Below are 24973 nucleotides of genomic sequence, written 5' to 3' on the forward strand. Positions count from 1 at the left end.
CGCTTTCCGAAACAGTAAGGGATTTGAACCCACTTCATGCTAACACACCATTTTGACTTAGTCCTCACTCTGTACACACACACTGTAAAATCTGTGTTTGTGTGGTCCAGATTTATTTTGTTGTTTGTTAAGAGATCATGAGGGAAACTCTTGTTTTCTTCTCGAATGTAAAGCCTGACTATGAAAGCACACATTAATACAGTTGTCCGGTCACAGACTAAAGGTCCGGATCAGAGGAAGCCGAAATAAAGCCGCACATTCTGCTTACCCACTGGGGGCTTTTTTTCTACTAATAAAGAACATTCGATAGGGTTTTGTTTTCTGGAGTGTGCCGGAATGGGTTTCTCACGCTCTCGGGTTTGACTCTGTCTCACTTCTCATGAGAGAGAGAGAAGGAGAAAGGGGGAGACATTGCCAAAATTCTTTACTGTTAGATGGAAAGAAACATCAACACATTGCACCATTAACTTTGAAGATTCCATCATCTAACACTACTTATCAATGGGAAGGAAGCCAATCCAATTAAACAAACAATTACAAGCTCAATCCTGACCCAGGTGGGACTCGAACCCACAATCCCCAGCTCCGGAGGCTGATGCCTTATCCATTAGGCCACTGGGCCATGAGTTGGGGGACCCATCATACATATTATCAGAAAGATTTGAGACATCATAATCAAGCAGAAAACCTAAAGGAGCAGCATTGTGGAAGTGAGCTGATATATTGGATGTATACAATTACAAAAGCTGATCCTGACCCAGGTGGGACTCGAACCCACAATCCCCAGCTCCGGAGGCTGATGCCTTATCCATTAGGCCACTGGGCCACAGAAAGTTGGGGGAAATGCAGAGGAGTCAACCTAAAAGAGGCCACACAAGCTTGTGAGATGTGTCACGTTCAAGCTGTGAGATGATGTGAGATCTTCAACAAGTGATATTCGAGCCTCCTTGGTGGCTCTATCAGACAATCAGAGTGTCATGTGGTATTAGGAACGTTGAGTTTGGGGCGATATGAGATATGAAATATGGGTTTAAAGCTGGAGGTGCTGTAATTGAATCACTAGTGCAGGATTCCTGGGAATTGAATGTGTTGTCAGTCATTTGTATATAAAATATGTGTGACCAAGTGTATGGAAAGTTTACACCTTTTTACACCTTTTGTCTAAACCACAAGCTGAAAGTCGAAACAACCTCCAAGGTAATATATATATCTCTATGAAGATCTGCTTTCCATGGGTTGGATATGAAGGAAAATCTCCTGCTATAGATCTTCAAATGTCCCTTAGCAATATTACCTAACAAGCTTATATACTTTGGACGAGGTTTGTGGAACCTTGACCCTCAGATTGGCATGTGCCACCTTCTGAGCATCCAATGCACATTTGCACTTCTAATAACCTTCTGGGAAGACTTTCTACTTGTGGAGATTATATGGAGATTTGTGGAGATTCATTCAGTAAAGTCAGATACTGATGGAGATGAGGTGAGAAGGTCTGGATGCATTTAGCATTCACATTCACCTCAAAGGTTTGCATTGTGATGCTGGAACAGGTTCAATTAGTTCAAGTGGAGAGAAAATTTCATGCTACCGTTTAAAAAATATAAAAAGAATTTGCTAACAGTTTGAAGAAGATCTGACTGGAGAAGTCTGAAGTTTTTCTGGAGCAGGAAACTAGATTTGCCTTTGGCGTATCTCGAACAACCTGCACAAGAACAGATGTAATAAATTAGAAGTAAAGATTTTGGTCGACCATCAGGTTTTCTGTCATGGCATCATATCTCCTGGCGATTGTATTATTTTAGAGAGCTACTCGGGACATTCAGAAGATTCAGGACACACATCTAATCCTCATGCAGTTACAATCAGGGTCCTATTGTATTATATTATTTTAAGAAAGGTACAGGAGGTAATGTTGCCACCTTACAGTTCCTGGTTGCTCCTAAACCTGGTTTACTGTTTGTGAGGTATTTTCCATGTCCACCTCCATGTCCAGTTGGTGTAAATTAGTCATTATGCTGAAGATGTACTAAAGCCTGCTGCCGCTCTGTGTTTGGATTGGACTCTGGCCCATGAAAAGCCACATGTGAACAAAGCATGACAAAAACAAATAGTATTCAGCCCATGCGAAGTCTCTGAAGACTAGGTCTTTGGTAGTTATCATTATATCATGGACTTTATCGCCATTATTAATAGCTCAATGTTCTTTTGGATTATTTGGTCATGCTTTCTTTGCCCAGATATTTTCATGGTCGTTTCTTATTCGGATTAAAAAAATGCTAAAGAACTTTAGGAATTTCTGATCTTATCAAACCATTTTTCATTAAACGACTCAAATTCTGCAAAGCAATGAGACGTTTGTGTCGGTTTCAGGTCTTCTATTTGCTATTTATTAAAACTCGCTTTAGCGTTTGGGTTGGAGGACCATTTCTGAACCTTGGTGAAACCTGGCCTATTGTTTGAACCAGTCAGTTACCAGGATTTAGGGGCCTTGGTAGAGGGCCCAGCTGGTCATTTACAATTTGTACTCAAATTGCCTTTCATTGTTTTATCATCATCATAACAAATTACTTAGAATTATAGACCTGCACTTTATGCCATAGTTAAATCATGGAAATGTTCATGCAGGAGATTTTGGATCTGCTGGTTGCTTCTTTAGTTCTCTACTGAATACAGTATATAATATTACTCACTTGCCCCAGTTTAAAGTGTCAATATAAACATCAGTACAGGCTCTATAAAAGTGTCTTCTACAGCTTCCAGTAGAACCTAGTTCTGATATTTGAATACTAAATAAACAGAGTTGATATCAGTGCCAGTTTTTTGTTCGCGACTGACTAACGACTACAGAAGCTTCTGGTCTCTTCTTTTCCATCTTGAACATGGCTCCTAGTCCAAATGTTCTCTACTTATCAGGTTTCTCAGCATAGTCTGGGCTATCCGATTATATCTGTACCAGATTCTCTAGAGCAGACATGGGCAAACTACGGCCCGCGGGCCACACACGGCCCGTTGGATTTCTTAATCCGGCGAACGTGACCAAATTCTATTAAAATTGGTACGGGTAAACATGGGCGTAAATCCCGGGGGGACCGGGATGACATGTCCCCCCCCAAAAAAAAAATATTTAAAAAATATCGCACTCTCTATTGTGGAAAATATATGTATGCATACCTAAATAATTGTGTAAGTAGAAAAAAAACGCAAAAAATTGCATTTAGAAACAGTTGAGTTCCCCCTCCCCTTCCTCACAGTGGTTTGACCCATTGCCTGTGTTCCCAGTTCATCTCACCTTCTCTGTACACACGAGTCAGGTGTGTGTTCATCTCACCTACTCTACACACACGAGTCAGGTGTGTGTCTGTGGCTCAATTAATGTTCAACTCCATTAACTAGGGGATTTTATTCACTTTAAATAAAGCGATTCTCTTTAATGTAGTTGATGCAGACTCATTCATAAATTAGTTGTGGCAAAAATGCTGATTAGCGATGTAATTTTCCATGAATCTGCTCTATTACCGATTAAAATATGACTTATCTAGTGAACGTTAGCTTGTTTATAATAGCTTGTAGCATAGTGCACTGACACTAACACACCAAAGCCGTTTCCCATGCAGTGTTTTATTTGGGATGAATTGGTATAATGTTATAATTTAACATTAACACACAATTAGCATATTGTTTATCTGTGCATTTACTAAATGAGCACTGTGCTACATCCCAACTGCCCCCACTGTATTTTTATAATCAATTTCTATTCTGTTCTTAAGTGTCTTCATTAATTTTAAATAAAAATGTAAACTTTTTTAATTCCTTGTTTTGCTTTGTCATTAAACCTGGGGACACTGTGTCTTTATAAGTATAATTTGACTGTATTATTTGTGTCCCCTTCAAAAATTGTTCATGAGAAATTTTATATTTATTGTTCCCCCCCTACTGTTAAATGAAATTTACGCCCATGCAGGTAAACCTTGTTTAATGAGCGCCGAGTGTTTAATACGGAGTGGACAACAAAATAGTTTTTCACTGAGGTCCGATCAAAGCCCCTCACAGATCCACGTTAACTGACCAACACCTCGGATCTTTCCTGAGAATTGCCACAACAAAACTTATTCCAGACTTTAATGAACTGGCAAAACAAGGAGTTCAACAACACTGAAAAACCAAATTTGTGTTTTTCTGCTGTGTTTATTTAACTAAAATTTAATACATTTAATTATTAATTTAATTAATGCATTTGGAAAGCAATTTGTACAATGAGCCATGCATATTCATGTCACAGGGCAAATCTCTAATGTAATATTAAAAAAATATAAATATATATATATATATATATATATATATATATATATATATATATATAATGTGTATCATGTGTGTATGTATGTATGTATATCCTGGCCCGGCCCCTCTGTCAAATTTTAGAACCCATTGTGGCCCGTGAGTCAAAAAGTTTGCCCACCCCTGCTCTAGAGTCTACAGCACAAACTCGACCTGAACAAGGTCTAGAACAGAGCCTGGTTCCGTTAAACCCTATTGAGATAAGTATATAGTCATCTCTATTTCTGGTTCAGCTGTCTCTTACAAAGCATGGTCTTGACAGGTTCTGTTTTTGGTGTTCCTCACTGAAAAGGAACTACAGCAGTACATGGTTCTTCTGTTCCCCGCTGAACAGGGGCTAAAGCAGTGCATGGTTCTGCTGCTTCTCATTAAAACATATAACAGGGCCAGGTTCTGTTCTTCACTGAACAGAGTCTACAGTTCCTGGATTTGCTGTTCTACACTGAACAGGAACTACAGCAGTGCCTGGTTCTGATCCTCAAAAATACAGAGTCTATACTTCCTGGTTTTGCTTTTCCCCATTAAAAAGGAACAACAGCAGTGTCTGGTTCCACCGTTTCACGCTGAAACGGAACTACAACAGTTCCCGGTTCTGTTCTTCAATGAACAGAGTCTACAACAGATCTTCTTCACTGGAAACCCCAATCCCAGTTCCGGCTATTCTTTGTTTCATTGGAAAAACTGCTAGGCGCCTGGGTTTGTAGGGGACTGGTGTACAAGGCAATGCTGGTTCTAGAAACAGGCACTGCTGTAATTCTTTTAGGAGAAAAACAGCAGGACCGGGAACTTTTGTAGTTCCTATTTAGTGCAAAATCACACAGTGCTTAGGTTCCTGTTTAGTGTGGAACCGCAAAACTGGGCGCTGCTGTAGTTTTTTTCTGTGAGGAACAGTAGAACCAGGAACTATGGTAGAACCAGGATCTGCTTCCTAATACTAAACAGCCGTGCCTTGCTGTGCCTAGAGTGTATTTATATTTGGCAGGTGCCCGTATCCAGAGTGACTTACAACTGAGCAGGTGAGGGTTAAGAACCTTGTTTGAAGACCCAACAATGGTAGCTTGGTGGTGCTGGGATTGAAACTCATGACCTTCCGATCCAATGCTTTAACCACTAAGCTGCCACTTCCCCTACTGAAAGATGCCAAACACTTTGGAACTCTTCCAGTCATAACTATTTATTTATCGCAGTGTTTTACTTAAAAAAACCTTTTGTTGATAACACACTAATTATATATTTTATAGAAGTAGTTTAACGAGACTCAGCTAGAAATACAGAAGGAGAAAATAACTTTTGGAAGAAGAGAAAGAAAGAGAGAAGCCAAACTGGTTCACTGCCAGCATTCTGTTCAAGCCTCGGCTAATAACTCAAGGCTTTTTGTTTCCTCTTTGGGAAACTCGATCTTGATTGTTCATTTGCAAAGGCTGAGTAATTTTCCCCAAAATACAACTAGCAGAAAAAACATGCTATTATACAACACACAATGCTCATGCTAACCATGTGGATTAGGAGACTGAAGGTCTTTTATATTGGGGGGCAAATTGAATCAACAGCCTGTAGAGACTTGTCAGTCATTTATAATGTACAGTACAGGTGACTTAAAAAAGCTGACACTACATCTCCGAGAGTAACAAGACAGGGCGTGTGGGACACTTGTCTTCTTTGCTATGAGCACCATATTCCAATCTGCATTCCTGGCTTCTAGTTAGCGATGCCTTCGTTCCCACAGGAAACAAAAATCTCAGCAGCTGCACAAAAAGAAAGGCTGTGTAAAGAACCTGTAAAGAGGTCGGCCACAAAGCAGCGGTTGGCATTGATTCATCTTTTTCTTTTGTACTTGTAATCACCAGAAGGCAAGACAAACCTGCAGACTGGCACATCCCTCCGAAGCGAACACAAAGGAGCCGTGCTTGTTTATAATCGCTCTCGTGAATTAGGAACAACCTCGTCTCACACGGAAGAGGCCCCCGAGCAGGCAAGACGACGTTGATGGTCTCCGCCTTCTGAGGGATGTGATTTCAGCTGGCGTCTCTTTTTATTGCCTGTGGGGTTAATACCGTTGGTGGTTAAGGAATTGGACTTGGGCTCGGAAGGTTGTGAGTTCAAATCCCAGCCATACCAAGCTGCCACTCCTGGTCCCCTGAGCAGAGCCCTCAACCTTCGGTGGTTGCTGTGAATAAGGGCATCTACCAAATGTAAAACGTAAGGTAGGAAATGAAATGCGTTCCAGAAAATATAACTTTCGTCTTGTTAAAGACAACAGATTCTGAACTTTATGGCCACCCGTTTGTGACTATCTGACCTTTTGGATGTCCTGGAACCCCCCATTTGACATTTAGTTCCCAATAGTGTCAGACTATCAGACGTATGCTGATCAGCCATAACATTATGACCTGCCTAATGTTGCGTTGGTCCCCTTTTAGCTGCTAAAACAGTCGTAACCAATTGATCATCAACAGCATTAACTTCTTCAGCAGTTTGAGCTACAGGAGTTTGTCTGTTGGATCAGACCACATGGACCAGCCTTCGCTCCTCACATGCATCAACGAGCCTCGTCCGCCCACGACCCTGTCACCGGTTCACCACTGTTCCTTCCTTGGAGCACTTTTGATAGACCACTGCAGACCAGGAACATCCCACAAGACCTGTAGTATTGGAGACGCTCTGACCCAGATGTCTAGACGTCACAACTTGTCAAACTCACTCAAATCCTTATTTTTCCTGCTTCTAACATCAACTTTGAGGACAAAATGTTCACTTGGTACCTAATAAATAAATCCACTCACTCACAGGTGCCATGTTGAAGAGATCATCAGTGTTCTTCACCACTCATAATGTTATGATGTTATTATGTATGAAGAATGGTCCCCTGGTGTTGATGGTGAACATGAACAGAAGTGCAGGCAAGCATGAACAGTACAGATCAGCTCTCACAGGATGGCCATGTCAGCTGAAACCACTCAACAAGGTGTTTCCGCTCGGGTAAAAACAGCGAGTCATCATGCCGCTTATTTTCATACATGCCAGGGTTGAGCGAAGCCATTAAACTCTCTTGAACTCTCCTCTGATATGTTCCTAATTCGAAGAAATATGTTTGATACACACGTTGTTGACAAAAGTATTGGGACACGTGGCTTTTCCAGTTGTTCTTTACACCGTTTGATAGCACAAAGCATGAATTTTCTTTTCGCTTGAACTCCAAACCTGTTCCAGAATGAACATGTCACTGTGCAAAAAAACAGCTCCATGAAGATATGGGTTTACACTGTATCCAAAGCAGTTGGTGGGATTTGAACTCACAACCTTCTGAGCAAGAATCCAACATTTTAACCACCGATTTTAACCATCTTTAGTGGTGGGATTGGAATCTCTTGAATGACCTGCTCTAGGGCTCTGACCTCAGCCCTAACCACTCTGGAGGATCAGGAACCGATGAAGAAAGATCATTGAACAAAAAATGTGTCGTCAATCCAATCATCCAATTAAGAATCGTGTGTGTGTGTGTGTGTGTGTGTGTGTGTGTGTGTGTGTGTGTTTGTGTGTGTAGGTTTTAACTGGTTTGTGTAGATTCAGTTATGATTTTTGGATGTATGTGAAACAAAACGCTATTGTTATGAACATGCAGTAGATTCTGCAAGGTGTCTGTAAACTTATGAGCTTCACCGTACTCCAAACTTTGCCAGTAGTGTGAGACTGAGCGATCAGCAGTGCCGCCAGCAGAGGGCGACATTTCCTCACTACTGTTCTACACTCAGCCTCTCATCTGTACATTCAACACTACACATATGCAGCATAGAGATTTGTGTATTTGCTGTCAGTTTTGCTGAGTAATGAGTCATGTGTTGTGTGTCAGGTAAGGAAGGAACGGATAGAAGTAAAATCCAAAATAAAGATTAAAAGAATGTAATGCAAAAGAAGGAAAGAAAAAAGAACTAAAAAGAAAAGGAACATGGAAAGGTTCAAATATAAAAAGAGGAAACAGATAAAAAATAAAAATAAAATAAAGGATGAAAGGAAGGTGTAGAAGAAGAAGAAGTATAAGTAGAAGAAGGAGGCTACAAAAGGATGGTTGGAAGGGACACAACAAGGAAAAATGTAAATGAAGAAAAGATGGACAGAAGAAAAAGAAAGAAAGAAAGAAAGAAAGAAAGAAAGAAAGAAAGAAAGAAAGAAAGAAAGAAAGAAAGAAAGAAAGAAAGAAAGAAAGAAAGAAAGAAAGAAAGATCGCTAAGTTGGTGTACTGGATAAAGGTGTTGAGGAATGAAAGAATTTAGGAAGGAAGATAAACATGGAAGTTAAAGGCAAAAAGGAAGAAAAGTGAGACGGGACAAAAAGAAGCAAGGAAAGGGTTAATGTAAATGATGGAGAAATGCAACCGAAGAATAAAAGAATGGCGGTAAAAAGAAAGAAGGAAACAAATAATTGTAAAAATAAAATAAAGGATGAAAGGAAGGTGTAGAAGAAGAAGAAGTATAAGTAGAAGAAGGAGGCTACAAAAGGATGGTTGGAAGGGACACAACAAGGAAAAATGTAAATGAAGAAAAGATGGACAGAAGAAAAAGAAAGAAAGAAAGAAAGAAAGAAAGAAAGAAAGAAAGAAAGAAAGAAAGAAAGAAAGAAAGAAAGAAAGAAAGAAAGAAAGAAAGATCGCTAAGTTGGTGTACTGGATAAAGGTGTTGAGGAATGAAAGAATTTAGGAAGGAAGATAAACATGTGGAAGTTAAAGGCAAAAAGGAAGAAAAGTGAGACGGGACAAAAAGAAGCAAGGAAAGGGTTAATGTAAATGATGGAGAAATGCAACCGAAGAATAAAAGAATGGCGGTAAAAAGAAAGAAGGAAACAAATAATTGTAAAAATAAAAATAAAAGGGAAGGAAGAAAGAAAACATTTAAGAAAAGAACATAAAAGGAAGAAGATAAAAGAGGTGAAAAAAGGAAGGAAAGAAGGAAGGAAGGAGGGAAGGAAGGAAGAAAGGAATAGTAAATGGGTGTACTGGGTGAATGGATGCAGAAACAGAAGAATTTAGGAAAGAAGACGAGTGTGTGGAAGACAAATAGATAGAGGAACGAAGAAAAGAAGGAAGGAAGAAAGGAAGAGAGGAAGGTGAATGTAGGGAATGAAGAAACGTGACACAAACCGAAGAACTGCATCTCCATGTAGTTCCAGAACGTTGACTCAGGGAGGAACCGGAACCGTGTATTAAAGATATAAGAGTTGAGATGTTGTGCATCAACTCGCTCTCCTCCCTCCTGGCCTGCTGCCATCGGAGAAGTTTATTAAGCCAATCAGAAATAGCAACAGGTCGTGTGTGTGTGTGTGTGTGTGTGTGTGCGCGAGCTGAGAGCTTGGTTTGACAAGACCCTGGAGCCAGTTACAGAGAATAACAGAATATAAGAGAGAGACAGAGAGAGAGAGAGAGAGAGAGAGAGAGAGAGAGAGAGAGAGAGAGAGAGGGGGTTTGGGGGGTATTGGAGAGGAGATCTCTCCCACGCCACTTTCAGAATGCTTAGTGTCATGTGGTTCCTCCGAGCGTTCTTCACGGTAAGAGCTTCATCCTCGTTTTCCTTCGGTACTTCTGATTGATGCAAATCCTGTTCAGAGAGGTGTGTGTGTGTGTGTGTGTGTGTGTGTGTGTGTGTTTTGTACCATGTATTTGTGTTTATTCGGTTTTCATGGAGATGTTTATGAGCAGGAAAGTTCTCCATGGGGTTTGATTTGACTGATAGATCATTCTGGTGCTGAAATGACTGTTATATTGATGAATCATATACCAGTCAGGGGTCAAGTTTGGTGTGGCTGGGATTTGAACTCACAACCTTCGACACCAAAGTCCGACGTCTTAACCACTAAACTCCTACTATAATGAGACATCTGAATTTCCAGCCATATGGGGTTCTTCCTCAAAATTTCCCACAGTCTTGGAAGCACACAATTCCACAGGACATCCCTTCACTCGACCTCAGAAACCCAAACCTGTTCGAAGAAGATATGCTTCACATGGGATGGAGTGGAAGGTCTCCTGCTCTGGAGCTCTCCAGACATTTTTCACACTGTCTGCAGATGAAAGTGGTTTTCATATAGAAGCAGAAAAGCTTTTTTTACAGGCTCATTTTCTTCAGGTTGGATTTTTCTGTTTTTGTTGTATGGGCTAATGTGGGTTCAGAAACAGCCAAAACAACAAGATAAGATCAGCTGGATGATAAAGACGCATGAGAGACTTTACATGGGAAGATTTAGCAGTAATCATAACACGGCAGGAAGATTAAACACGACTCAACGAGTGTATGAAGATTTTACTGAACTCCATTGTGGAGCAGTCAAGCAGTGGCTACAGATTGAGAAGATTGTGGGAAGGTAGAAGATGGAGGGATAAGTGGTAGCAGTGGTAGAGAATGGAGGGATCAGTGGAGCAGTGGTAGAGGATGTAGAGATCAGTGGAGCAGTGGTAGAGGATGGAGGGATCAGTGGAGCAGTGGTAGAGGATGGAGAGATCAGTGGAGCAGTGGTAGAGGATGGAGGGATCAGTGGAGCAGTGGTAGAGGATGTAGAGATCAGTGGAGCAGTGGTAGAGGATGGAGGGATCAGTGGAGCAGTGGTAGAGGATGAAGGGATCAGTGGAGCAGTGGTAGAGGATGGAAGGGATCAGTGGAGCAGTGGTAGAGAATGGAGGGATCAGTGGAGCAGTGGTAGAGGATGGAGGATCAGTGGAGCAGTGGTAGAGGATGGAGGATCAGTGGAGCAGTGGTAGAGGATGGAGATCAGTGGAGCAGTGGTAGAGGATGGAGGGATCAGTGGAGCAGTGGTAGAGGATGGAGGGATCAGTGAGCAGTGGTAGAGAATGGAGGGATCAGTGGAGCAGTGGTAGAGGATGGAGAGATCAGTGGAGCAGTGGTAGAGAATGGAGGGATCAGTGGAGCAGTGGTAGAGGATGGAGGGATGAGTGGAGCAGTGGTAGAGGATGGAGGATCAGTGGAGCAGTGGTAGAGAATGGAGGGATCAGTGGAGCAGTGGTAGAGGATGAAGGGATCAGTGGAGCAGTGGTAGAGGATGTAGAGATCAGTGGAGCAGTGGTAGAGGATGGAGGGATCAGTGGAGCAGTGGTAGAGGATGGAGAGATCAGTGGAGCAGTGGTAGAGAATGGAGGGATCAGTGGAGCAGTGGTAGAGGATGTAGAGATCAGTGGAGCAGTGGTAGAGGATGGAGGGATCAGTGGAGCAGTGGTAGAGGATGAAGGGATCAGTGGAGCAGTGGTAGAGGATGGAGGATCAGTGGAGCAGTGTTAGAGGATGGAGGATCAGTGGAGCAGTGGTAGAGAATGGAGGGATCAGTGGAGCAGTGGTAGAGGATGGAGGATCAGTGGAGCAGTGGTAGAGAATGGAGGATCAGTGGAGCAGTGGTAGAGGATGGAGATCAGTGGAGCAGTGGTAGAGGATGGAGGGATCAGTGGAGCAGTGGTAGAGGATGGAGGGATCAGTGAGCAGTGGTAGAGAATGGAGGGATCAGTGGAGCAGTGGTAGAGGATGGAGAGATCAGTGGAGCAGTGGTAGAGAATGGAGGGATCAGTGGAGCAGTGGTAGAGGATGGAGGGATGAGTGGAGCAGTGGTAGAGGATGGAGGATCAGTGGAGCAGTGGTAGAGAATGGAGGGATCAGTGGAGCAGTGGTAGAGGATGAAGGGATCAGAGGAGCAGTGGTAGAGAATGGAGGGATCAGTGGAGCAGTGGTAGAGGATGGAGGGATGAGTGGAGAAGTGGAAGAGGATGGAGGGTTTAATGGAGCAGTGGTAGAGGATGAAGGGATCAGAGGAGCAGTGGTAGAGATGGAGGATCAGTGGAGCAGTGGTAGAGAATGGAGGGATCAGTGGAGCAGTGGTAGAGGATGTAGGGATCAGTGGAGCAGTGGTAGAGGATGGAGATCAGTGGAGCAGTGGTAGAGGATGGAGGGATCAGTGGAGCAGTGGTAGAGGATGAAGGGATCAGTGGAGCAGTGGTAGAGATGGAGGATCAGTGGAGCAGTGGTAGAGGATGGAGAGATCAGTGGAGCAGTGGTAGAGAATGGAGGGATCAGTGGAGCAGTGGTAGAGGATGGAGATCAGTGGAGCAGTGGTAGAGGATGGAGGGATCAGTGGAGCAGTGGTAGAGGATGGAGGGATCAGTGGAGCAGTGGTAGAGGATGAAGGGATCAGAGGAGCAGTGGTAGAGAATGGAGGGATCAGTGGAGCAGTGGTAGAGGATGGAGGGATGAGTGGAGAAGTGGAAGAGGATGGAGGGTTTAATGGAGCAGTGGTAGAGGATGGAGGGATGAGTGGAGCAGTGGTAGAGGACGGAGGGTTTAATGGAGCAGTTGTAGAGGATGGAGGATCAGTGGAGCAGTGTTAGAGGATGGAGGGATCAGTTGAGCAGAAAGGAGAAAGAAGAAAGAAGAAAGGTACAAGGAGAGGAGGAAGGAAAAAGAATGAAGGAAGGTAGCAGGAGAAAAGGAATGACAAAATAAAGTAAAATAACGAAAGAAGGAAAGAAAATAAGAGAGGAAACAGAAAGAAAGAAAAGGAAAGGAAACTGAAAAAAGGAAAAGAAGGAAAGGAAACACAAGACAAGAAAAAGAATGGATATGAAATGTAAAGAAAGAAAATAAAAAGAGGAAAGGAAAAGAACGGAAGGGAATGGAAATTAAATGAATGGCTTTACTCCTCTTTTTTCTTCTTTTTTTCTCCCAACGCTGTTTGTAATGAATGTTTTCCACCAAACTGAATTAATCATCATCATCATCATCATCATCATCATCATCATCATGTTCTTTGTGAGGGGAATCTGGCTATGATTAGTATCTGCTACTAACCGGTCCATTGTCTAGACAAGACTCGGAGAAAGAACGAGAGAAAGAACACTTGCTGGAGGTGAAGTCTAGACTCCAGAAAAAAAGCCCAGATGTCTCTGCCAGTTTTTCTTTTTCATTGGTATTATTTTTGATTAGATGAGAACGTGGATTCTGTGATCATCCCTCTCCAGTGTCCAGATGTTTTTAGCTGGATAATGATCTCTACTGGGAGCCATAAGCAATTACGCAAACTTTTCCCATCTCACTGACAACCGGCTGGAAGTTTTCTCGTGTCTGTGAACTATTTTTCTGTTTTCTCCTGCGTGTGTATTTCGGCTGGAGATAAGCAGTGGGTTCGGATCCTTATAAGGACACTTTACAGACCGTTCCTTCATCTGGGGTTTAGATGTTTGTGTGTCGAATTAGGAGCTACGGAGATAAAAACAACCTTCGAAATGCCTCCAAATTCATTCATACAATGTCGGAGAAACCTTGAACACCTCAGTGTTGGCTCTAGAGGGAATGGATATTCCAGCAGCGCTCTTAAGCACATCTTCGTATCGAATTCGTTTAGCTCCATCCACTGGTGTCACACTCGTCCATCAAGACTGAAGGTCAAATACATACATCTAATAAAGGACACTAATAAAGTTTTGAGACACGCTCAGTTAACAAGTACTTTATTTATCTACGTTTACGACTTATGAAGGTCGGTGCTCCCTGCGACTGTGCGTGCAGCCTTGTGCTGCCATCTGTTGGCATGTCTTTGACACCACCTCATTTCAGGAAACTCCTCCTCCCATGTGTGTAGAATAGTTTTAGGAATATTAGTTGGAAATGCATCGATAGATCTGATACCGGATACACGGTATTGCCAAAAGTATTGGGAATTATTCGTCCCCAAACCCCAAATTAGGGTTACACAGTAATATAGGACACGGTGGCATGAGATTTTTTTCACCTGAACTTGGAGACCCAAAACCTTCTCCAGCACGACGATGCACAAAGCCAGCTCCATGAACATGTGCTTTCCATGCGTTGGATGTGTGTGGAAGATCTCCTGCTTTAGAGCTCTGTCTTTAGAGATCACCAGTCCTTCTTACCTCACCTTTACTAATGGTCTTCTATCTAAATATCCTCAGAAATACACTTGAAAATTTAGGAACATCTTCCCAGAAGAGTGGAGGTTACTATAATTGCATATGGAGACTAAATGAAGAATGGGGTGATCAATAAATAACACACCAATAGTGTGCTTGGGTGTCCGAATACTTCTGGGTGTAAAGATTGAACATATGGTGGCACACTAACACTAATGTGTTCACACAATGTTCAAGAATTACCTCATCATCGCATTACTGTACTCCGGAGCCCTCAATGAGCGAGGAATGAGATCTTACCACAGAGTGGGCGGGAATCATGGAGGACATAAGAACGAGTGAAGAAAGGGTGATAGTTCTAGCAAAAGACTGTTGGGTTAGATAATGGTGTTTTCCTCATGATTATACAATCAAAAGACTTCACAAGCCATATGTGGTCTTCCCCAAATGAACTTTTTACATTTTCCGTTCACTTGAACTGGGGACCCAAACCTGTTCCAGCATAATAAATGCCCCTGCACACAAAGCAAACTTCAAGAAGATATTGTTTACATGGGTTGGAAGATGTGGAAGATCTTAAATAGCCTGCTATAGAACTCTGACCTCAACCCCAAGACTCCTCAATCTACATCAGTACCTGTCTGTACCAACACCATTGGGGCTGAATGAGCACAAATCTCCATTAACACACTCCAGAATCTAGTGGAACATCTTCCCAGAAGAGCAGAGCTTATTATAAGAGTAAATAGAGACTTGGTGTGGAACGGGATGTTCATGGCCAGGTGTCCATAAACCAGATAAGCTTCAGGATTCTGATTCCTAAATCACATGACTGATCAGATATTTACAGTAGAAGCAAAGTCAGGCATGTTGAAGAATCTAGAAGAGCTTATGGTACACAGTGAAGTCTTCATCGCACTCTCCTACTCATCGTGACTCATCGTGCCAGGCCTGGTCAGTTTGTTGGTTGAATAGCATTGGTGTGAAACATCGGAACAATTGCATCATGGGAAACTCGGTTTAATAAAGCACGACTTCTCCACTGCGGGTTGCGTGGGTGTTTGTGGTATTTCTTCATGTGGAATGTCAGGATGGAGGGCAGCTTCTCAAATCTTGCACCCATGTTTCAATTTTGAGTTAATATATGATTTTCTATTAATTTTCCACTAGGTGGCCAAAACATGTACGTTGGACAGGACCCTCCCAGTCCCACCTTTAGTCCCTATTCACTTTTATAATAAGCTCCAATCTTCTGGGAAGATGTTGTGGAGATTTGTGGAGATTCATTCAGCCACATTGGTGTTAGTAAAGTCAGGTCCTGATGTAGATGAGGTGAAGTGGACCCATAGAAAGCTTGTCTTCATAAGCCTTGGTTTGTGCACAGGCTCTTCAAGTTCTAGCAAAGGAAGAATTTCATGGTCCCACATTCAATTTGTGTACCTCCATCTTTGTGGGAACAGTTTGGGAAAGAATCATAGATGGGTTACGTTATTATTATTTTTATTATTATATAAATGAATGGCGTCATTAGGAATCATGTGAGCTCCACGCAAAACCGTTGCTGATTTCTTGCACAGCGAGACGCCTCCATCTGCTCTTTGATGCCTCTCATTTATAGCGAACGTGTAGAAGGTGGAGATGCTGAACACTAAACACATCCCTCCTTCTGTCTGTCATTAGACTGGTGCAATCTGCAGTGCTAGTTTTTAGCACTGCAGGTTCTCTCTCAAACACACACACACACACACGAGTTCCGAGCTGATTTTGGATCTATTCATTGTCGCGACAGGCTCCGGGGACACCCACACGCCCACATAGACCCACACACACACACACACACACACACACAAAGAGCAGGGCTCCGGTTACTTCCTGCTAGTCAGGAATGACCTCACACACAGACACACACTCTGGGATTAGCAAAATGGCATCAATTCCACATGGCTGCTTCACATATACACACACACACACACACACACACACACACACACACACAGCTTTCAAATGCACTTACATGATAAATTGAAACCTTTTTCAAGTCCTTCTCTAAATTTCAAGCTCATGATATTATATTAGTGTAAATATATTTTTAATATATATTTCTATATTCCATTTTTTACAGAAAGCTTTGCATTACACAGGGTGTTGCAAGGAAAGAGGAGAATTTGGAGCTAGGAGTTGGTGAACCCTGAGGCGTGGACGATTGTTTGGAACCAGTGTGAGCTTGTTTCAAACCCCTTGCTGTTAGTTATAATGGAGCGGTGAAGTGATGGGCAAAGAACGTCCGCTGTGAAAAGCTTTTTTATAAGACTGTTGGTTGGAAGTGTGAAGGAGATTTTGGCAGTTTGGACGTCACAATCGGGTCCCGTCTGCTAATGCTATTACAGCATGGGCGCGTCATTTCGAAGATACAGTAAAGATGACGTGTGTTGTGGAACCTCGTCCTCACGACGACATCCGACGACTCGAACAGCCTTGATGTTCTCTGGTGTCGAAAACGTGATGTCCTAACTGGTAATTCCCTTCACGCAGCACTCACGTTATCACCATTCTAATAAAAGGTTTTAGAGTAAACGCTCATTGTGCACTGCTCCACTGCTTTATTATAACTAATAGCAAGGGATTCAAAACAAGCTCACACTGGTTCCAAACAATCACAGATGTCCCAGTGTCTCCAACCCCTAATTCCAAAATTTCCTGTTTCCCTGCACCACACTGTACGTGGTGGTATCAAAAAGTTTGGAGACTCGCTCTGTCTACAAGATACGGCTTTATTTATCTACATTTACACACTACCACCTTTAAAATAGTCCCCTTGCACAGCAATACAGCGCCCCCCCAGGGTTCGTGTGATTTGGAGCTCGGTGACGGGACGTGCACGTGGTACACAGGACGATGTCTTTTGGCACACTGACTTTGAAAGTTGGTGCTGCCTGTGACTGTGCGTGCAGCCTCGTGTCGGCGAGTTACAAAACAAGTCTCCAAACTTTTTGATACCACGTCGTATACAATCATGTTTTTTCCGCTACTGATGGCTAGTCATGATACTGAACAGGAGGATGTGAGGGTTTTATGTTAGCATCAGTGAGTACAATAATTAGCCACTTTATCTTGAGGTAGTAAGAGTCAGGACACAGTGTTTTGTGAAAAAAATAAAAGCAATAATCGTGACCAGTGTTCTAGATGGCAGTCAGAGAAACAGACAGATAGCATGAGCAAAAAGCTAATCATATGCGAGATCCAAAAATGAACAGGAAACAGGAAGCCACGACTCAATATGAAAGGAAGATCGGATCATTTTACCCATTTCGACCTTTGAAACGTTTACTGAATTACAGGAAACAGTCTTTCATACGAGCAGGAATGAAATTAAATTTTTTTAGGAGCCAAATTTCCTCAAATCGTCAAAACAAATTTCCTTGTTTTGAGTCGTTCATTTGTGTTTCCTGTCCAGAACCTGTAATATGTGACAGAAGAACAAAAGACTCAGGAGGGGATTTAATCAGGGTGTTGGACTCTGGCTCAGGTTTACAAGTTCAAATCCCAGCACCTCCGAGCTGCCATTGCTGGGCCCCTGAGCAAGGCCCTTAACCGTCAACTGCTCAGTTGTCAGTTGCTCTGGATAATTGTGTGCCTCCATTTCTGCAGTTTTAAGAAGGAACCACATACGGTTGGAAAAGTCGTGTTTAATTTACCCCAAAGGTGTTCAGTGGGGCTCTATAGCAGGAGATCTTCCACTCCAACCCATAGATCTTCATGGAGCTGGCTTTGTGCACAGGTTTAGGTCTCCTCGTTCAAGGCAAAGCAAACCCAGACACGTCCTATACACCAGGACCAGGCAGGAAAACCTTGCTGTGTCCCATTTCAAAAATATCTTAGATTAGAGTTAGTGTGATGTCATACGTTGAAATGAGGATCTTAGAGGCACACAGTGTGACCAAAAGTATCCTGTATTGGTGTGTGACTTCTAATGGAAACATCACCTGGGAAGATTTTCTAGTGTGCTGGTAAAGATTCAGATACACGGGCGTTAGTAAAGTCAGGTACCGGTGTAGGTGAGGTGAGGAGGCCTGAGGAAGGCTGCAGTCCAAGTTCCAATTCATCCCTAAGGTTCAGAGCTCTATAGAAGGAGATCTTTCATTTGAATCCATGTAAAGCAGATCTTCGTGGAGCTGGCTTGGAGCAGGAACAGGTTTGTGTCTCCTAGTTCAAGTGAAGGGAAAATATCATGCGCCCACATCCGAAGACGTCCTACACAACAGTTTGAGGAAGAAATGCGTACGGCTGGAGAAGGTGGGTGTTCCAATATTTTTGGACACACTGTTTATCTTTATAGACATTTAAAAATCTTTCAAGAGACTCAAAAAGAGAGTCAAAATTACTGACGGCGTTAACGTGTGTGTGTGTGTGTGTGTGTGTGTGTGTTTTAGCCATTGTGTAAGGCATGGGGTTATAAATAAGGGCCCTGGCGTATGTTTATGAATAATTAATGAGCAGCCAGATGTCATGCGTTCTCATCTTTATGAAGGAGGAGGACGAGAAAAACATGAGGCGGACCGTCTCGCATCTCATATCTCTCACTCGGAGACTGATTGGTGTGTTCTGATTCACATCTCAACACTGTGTAAAAGAGAAAGTGTGTGTGTGTGTGTGTGTGTGTGTGTGTGTGTGTGTGTGTGTGTGTGTGTGTGTGTTGGCCGCTTGGTCTGGCACCCTTCCTTTGGAAAACTGAACTCGGCGTGCCGTCGGTGTGTATAAATCGTGGATGCGAGCTCTTGTTTGAGCATGCCCAGTGTGTGTGTGTGTGTGTGTGTGTGTGTGTGTGTGTGTGTGTGTGTGTGTGTGTGTATGAGAGAGCTCTTCTTCATGTCTGAATGAACAGCACCCACGTGCATTCCCTCGGCTCGACCGCTATCCAAACTGGAGGTGGAGCTCCTGACTGGATGCATGACTGGAAAGTGTGGGAGTGAACAGAGAAAGAGAAAGAAAGAGGGACACAGAGAGGGGGAGAGAAAGAGAGAGAGAGAGAAAGAAAGAGATCTGGAAGCACCTGCTTTATTTCGTCTTGAAGGATTAAGGCTGTAACTGGATACGAACAGGTACGTGTGAATGGATTGAAGAGTGTTTGGGGTGTTTTTTTTTCTATCTGAGCACATGTACAACTCTTATTCTGGGTTTTGTGTGTGTGTGTGTGTGTGTGTGTGTGTGTGTGTGTGTGTGTGTGTGTGTGTGTGTGTGAACATAATACACTTACACCAGCTCTTGGAGAATTCCAGACCTCTATAGCAATCACTTGCAATATATTCCTCAGTATTATGCCACAGTGCTGCTGAATTCTGGATTCTGGTTGGTCAGATGGTGTGGACTTTTCCACCTGTACTCCCCATTTGCTGTTATAGTAACCCATACTCTTCTGAGAAGATGTTTCACTGAATTTGTGGAGCCAGTAATATCAAGTCAGGTACTGATGGTGGTGTGGAGGTGAGGAGGTCTGTGTTCACATTCATCGGGGTTGGAGGTCTACAGCTGGAGATCTTCTACTCCAACCCATGGAAAGCAGATCTTCATCAAACTGTGTGCCTCCAAATAACAAGATGATGAAGATCCACATATGGCTGGTAAAGTTAAGAGCGTTGTTTATTGAAAGATATTTCTCCACCCTCCTGTTCACTCGCTGGTGTATTTCCTGATTGTTCCTTTGTTCCTTGATTAGTTTATGTTTATATTTCCTGCTTATTTGTTGTTGCTTTGTGATTTTATGATAATATTCATCCTGGTTAGTCTAAGACTTTTAAGTTTCTCGTGTTTGCGGTGTGAATGATGGATTGTGATTGGCTGGATGAAGTTTAGATGTGAATGATGGATTGTGATTGGCTGGATGAAGTTTATGTGTGAATGATGGATTGTGATTGGCTGGATGAAGTTTAGGTGTGAATGATGGATTGTGATTGGCCGGAAGGGGTTCAGGATTGAATAGTGTATTATGATTGGCTGGGTGGAGTTCAGGTGTGAATAGAGAATTGTGATTGGCTGAAAATTTTGTAAGTGTGAGTTCAGAGTATTGAGGTAGTTTAAATCGGCGTTCTAAATAAATGGCTGCTTATAAACGCTTATAACCATAGTAACATCCAGCACCAGTTCCATCCAGACTGAGAGCTGTTGTAGACATTTCCAAATAACCTCACAGTGCTCCATGGAGGAGTTTTGCATGTGGTAGAACTATGGTCAATACGGTCATTTTGATCAGCAGGTGGAGGCACAAGTTGGATTTGGAGACAGACTGTATGAAAAACTATACAAAATAAAATGAAAACAGCACCAGTTTAACTTAACATCTTCATTATTAATTAAGATACATTAATTAAGAGCACAGACTCACTCACTCACTTCTCTCTCAATCTAATAACTATTTATTAATAGCTTGGAAGTGACCATAGTATAAAGTGATAATCCACTGCTAGGTGTGAGACTTTACACCATTTTAATGCTCTCCAATTCACCTCAGGACATTCTCCAACTCTATGAATAATCCTAATTCTTCACCTCCTCCATGGATTATCCTTTACTTGTAGATACTGTAGCCTGGTCAGTATCCTATCAGCCTGCACTGACACACATTCAGTTTTTGCTGAATGAAGCACATTCTAGTCTTCTGTATCATGACCTCATTCATCTTAGTTATCACAGCTTTGTGAACATCATCAGGAACAGTAATGGACCAATGAGCTTTTTTAGACCTGGCTGAGAAATCAGAACTGGATAAATGTATATTATATATATATAGGTATCTCACCATGACCACCAAATATATACCAAAAATAGATATACAAGTATATCAGATAGACAGTAATAAAAGCTCCATTATATGTGAGGAATATCCAATTAAATTCAAGATGGACCAGTGACCCGAAGATATCGTTAGTATCACTGACCCGAGCATAAAATTGAGTGTTTTACGAACATCCAATTCCACATTCTTCTAGAAAGATGTTCTAGTAGATTTTGGAATGTGCTCGTGGAGATTCATTTAACCACAAGGGTGTTAGTAAAGTCAGGTACTAATCTAGGTGATAAAGGTGATGAAAAAAACCCTCTTTACTATATATATATGATCATTCTGTTCACTCCACCCTCTTGCTTTTCCATAGCGTTAAACAACTATAATGGTCCCCACATATTCACATCCACCATCACAAAAACCCACAGCGTAGCTGCATGCTACACTGCTCCTGAAAGAGCTCACAGCTTCCTGGTTCTGCATCAGCACATTTATCCAAATACCCAGGCAATTGTAGATCAGCATGATGCAAAACACCTCAGAGAAAAGATTTGTCGCTATTTCTCTGTTGTCATGAAGCCAAATCAGCCTCTTTTGGCCACGTGAAGCAGCTGTGGTCAGGTGTGTCTTTGGGTCAATCATTTGTGGTAACAATCTATTATTTTCCTGAAACGGCACCACACAGTGTTTTCACGCCTAACCTCCGGTCTGTACGCTCTCAGCTCTCGTTGTAACATAAGACATGCTGTTTCGAGCTCTTTTCTTTGCCCCGTGTCGACAACGTTGTAATCAGGTCGTAGCTGTGTGTCAGAATGTAACACAATGCCTTTATTCTCATGTCTATTATTTGGAATAGGAGGCACACAGTGTTCGGACAGATTTATAAGGCTTCTCAGGCGCTTATCAGAATGCAGTCCAGGCGGCCGGGTGCAGTTTCCTCTCGCTGAGTGTAAGTGGAGGTGCCGGATTTCACACCCAGACTTCTGTAACACAGCCAAGACCAGCTTTCTGATCATACTATATCTATTCTTTTCTTTTCCACCTCAGAAGAAATGTATTTCTATGTGTCCATGGGGATTTTGCAGGTTGAAATGTTCCTATACAAACTTTTATAGATGAAGAAAAAGCCAAATTGCTGGAAGGATCTTCAAAATTAATCCCAAGAGTGTGTTGTAGTGAAGGTGGTGAGGGTAGTGGAAGTGGTGAAGGTGGTGAGGCTGATGATGGTATTAAGGGTAGAGAGGGTAGTAAAGGTGGTGAGAGCATTGAAGGGGGTGAAGGTATTAAAGGTGATGAAAGCGGTGAAGGTAGTGAAGGTATTGAAGGTGGTGAATGTGGTGAGACTAACTAAAACTTTATTTCGGCTTCTCCCATCAGGGGTCGCCACAGCGGATCATCCGCATGTTTGATTTGGCACATGTTTTTATGCTGAATGCCCTTCCTAACACAACCCTCCCCATTTATCCGGGCTTGGGACCGGCACTAAGAGTGGCTGGGGTTGGTTCTCTGACCGCGGATTGAACCCGGGCCGCTGCAGTAAGAGCGCCACATCCTAACCACTCGACTACCAGGGACTGGTGAAGGTGGTGAGACTATTGAAGGTAATAAAAGTAGTAGAAATAGTGAGGGTATTGAAAGTAATACGACTGGTCTAGATGGTGAAGGTGGTGAGGGTATTGATGGTAATAAAATTGTTGCAGGTGGTGAGGGTATTGAAGGTGGTGAAAGTGGTGAAGGCGGTGAAGGTGGTGAGGGCATTGAAGGTGGTGAATTTGAAGAAGGTGGTGAGAGTATTGAAGGTGGTGAAAGTGGTGAGGGTATTGAAGGTGGTGAATCTAAAGAAGGTGGTGAAAGTGGTGGTGAGGGTGGTAAAGGTGGTGAGGGCATTGAAGGTGGTGAAGCTGAAGAAGGTGGTGAGGGTATTGAAGGTGGTGTAAGTGGTGAAGGTGGTGAGGTTGGTAAAGGTGGTGAGGGCATTGAAGGTGGTGAATCCGAAGAAGGTGGTGAGGGCATTGAAGGTGGTGAAAGTGGTGAAGGTGGTGAGGGTATTGAAGGTAAAAAAAATGGTGCAGGTGGTGAGGGAAGAGAGTGTAAAAAATAAATCAATGGCCCAGTAAATAATCAGAGTTGCTGTAAACTCAAGGTTCAAGTGTGTATATATGTGTGTTTGTGTATGTGGGTGAGTTAGAGAGAGGGGGAGTGAGTAAGCTAACAAACCCTTAAGGCTTTCTACCACCTCCTGCAGGGAGGCATTGGCTCAGATTAAGCCAGGATTTGAGTGCAGATCACTGAAAGCCCCCCGCTGTACCAGTCACAACCCTCTCCTTTATTCTCTCAGCCTGTGGGAGGTGGTCATGGTGAGCTTTTCCGAAAGACCTGTTGATGCAGGTAGCTCTGTGCCTTTAACGTAACACTCTGCACTACAGGGACTCCTGAACACCCAAGAGGATGACCAGAGAAAATACACAAAGAGATAAAGAAGGGTGGGACGCCTAGCTAACACATGTGGGGGTGATTTGCAGGAGGAATTTAATTCGGGGTGTATAAGACCATGGGAGCATTTTTGAGCTGGATATCCACACACATCTGCATGCTTATGAAACACACTGCAGCCATCTCTATGATTTGGATTGTAAGTAGTGTGACCTTTGTGTGTGTGTGTGTGTGTGTGTGTGTGTGTGTGTGTGTGTGTGTGTGTGTAAACGGGTGCAGAACTTGATAAAGTGTTTGTTTAAGTATTAACTAAAGCTTCCTTCCTCTGGGTGTTTGATAGTCATTCAGCAGCTTTCACTTCACTGGGGTTTTGGGTCATGCAGCAGTATGATTTTGAGTCATGACTTACTTTTCTGGAAACGATTCAGCTCTATCTAGAGTTCTGGAAAATTATTGTGGACACGTCGATGATGCCTTTATTAAAGAAAAGTGCTTTTTGCTGTCAGATTCACTTGATGGAAAGTTCTGAAAATACTACAGTGAAAATAGTGCTGTAGTGGTCTTTCTGCTGTAGTACTTAAAGAAACGGATATTTAATATATTTCATGTCATTTCATAGCGTTTTTCTTGTGTAAGTTTTGTATGGCCGGCACTAGGAACACTGCAGGATCCTAGTTATTCAAAGCTATGTTGCTTGAAGCTGTTGCTTTGACCATTTAGATTACAAATTGCTTAGCATGTCTGCATTTCAAGTCCTTTGATTGGATGGACAGAAAGTGCACTAATCCTAGCTCGCAACCCGCATCTGTAGCAAACTGCACAGCTCAAATCTATTTGTGTAATTTCATTAGCTGTTTTTTTTTTATTCCACAACGATTGACAGAGGAGAAGAAATCGATTTGGGCGCAGATACACTTTAGAAGGACGTTCACAAAATTCAAAGGGTTGATTTGATGAGGTAAATATCGATGCTTTTGCTAGAGATGATGTATTTGGAAGGTGCAGTTTTGGCTACAGTGAAAGGAGACATGTTGAATTGTGATCATTGGGTTTCTTGCTTTAGTAATAAGATTAATTCTCACTGTATGAGATTCCTGTCTGTTTTACTGCACTTCTCTATAATACTGGTGATTTCTGTAGACTTGGCGTATAACGATGGTATTAAGAGGTGGATTGAGTCAGGTTGGACACTACTGAAAGCATATGGGGGAAATGCACAGCCTTCTACTGACAGATATTATTACAACAGGTATTATTACAACTACTGGTATTACAATTGCTACTGCCTTTCAGTCGGGGGTTCAAGCCCCAGTATCGCCAGGCTGCCACTGTTTGGCCCTTGAGCAAGGCCCGTAACCCTCAGTAATCCAGTTGAACTGCATGGCTAACCCTGTGCTTTGATTCCAGCTTTCCATCGCTGCAATATGCGAAGAAAGAATTCTGTGCTGTAATGTATGTGACTAGTTAAAAAATCCCCCCAACCACTAGAAACAGCATTATAGAAAGCAAAA

The 24973-nt window shown here is 42.6% G+C and overlaps 1 protein-coding gene and 2 non-coding genes across 3 annotated transcripts in view; 1 reads left to right on the forward strand and 2 right to left on the reverse strand.

Annotated features, from left to right (window-relative positions):
* Positions 1-549: 549 nt before the first annotated feature.
* Positions 550-622, reverse strand: trnar-ccg. Its single transcript has one exon. It is a non-coding gene; the product is annotated as a tRNA-Arg (tRNA).
* Positions 623-753: 131 nt separating this feature from the next.
* Positions 754-826, reverse strand: trnar-ccg. The gene has a single exon. It is a non-coding gene; the product is annotated as a tRNA-Arg (tRNA).
* Positions 827-9801: 8975 nt separating this feature from the next.
* LOC124384323 (rho guanine nucleotide exchange factor 4-like) overlaps positions 9802-24973 on the forward strand; it is an 89264-nt gene continuing 74092 nt past the window's right edge. Inside the window, exon 1 of the mRNA XM_046847072.1 lies at positions 9802-9876. Within this exon, the coding sequence (XP_046703028.1) occupies positions 9838-9876 (39 nt within the window). The 5' untranslated portion in view covers positions 9802-9837. The remainder of the gene's footprint in view (positions 9877-24973) is intronic.

The sequence above is a fragment of the Silurus meridionalis genome, chromosome 4 (genome assembly GCF_014805685.1).
Source record: "Silurus meridionalis isolate SWU-2019-XX chromosome 4, ASM1480568v1, whole genome shotgun sequence".
NCBI lineage: Eukaryota > Metazoa > Chordata > Actinopteri > Siluriformes > Siluridae > Silurus > Silurus meridionalis.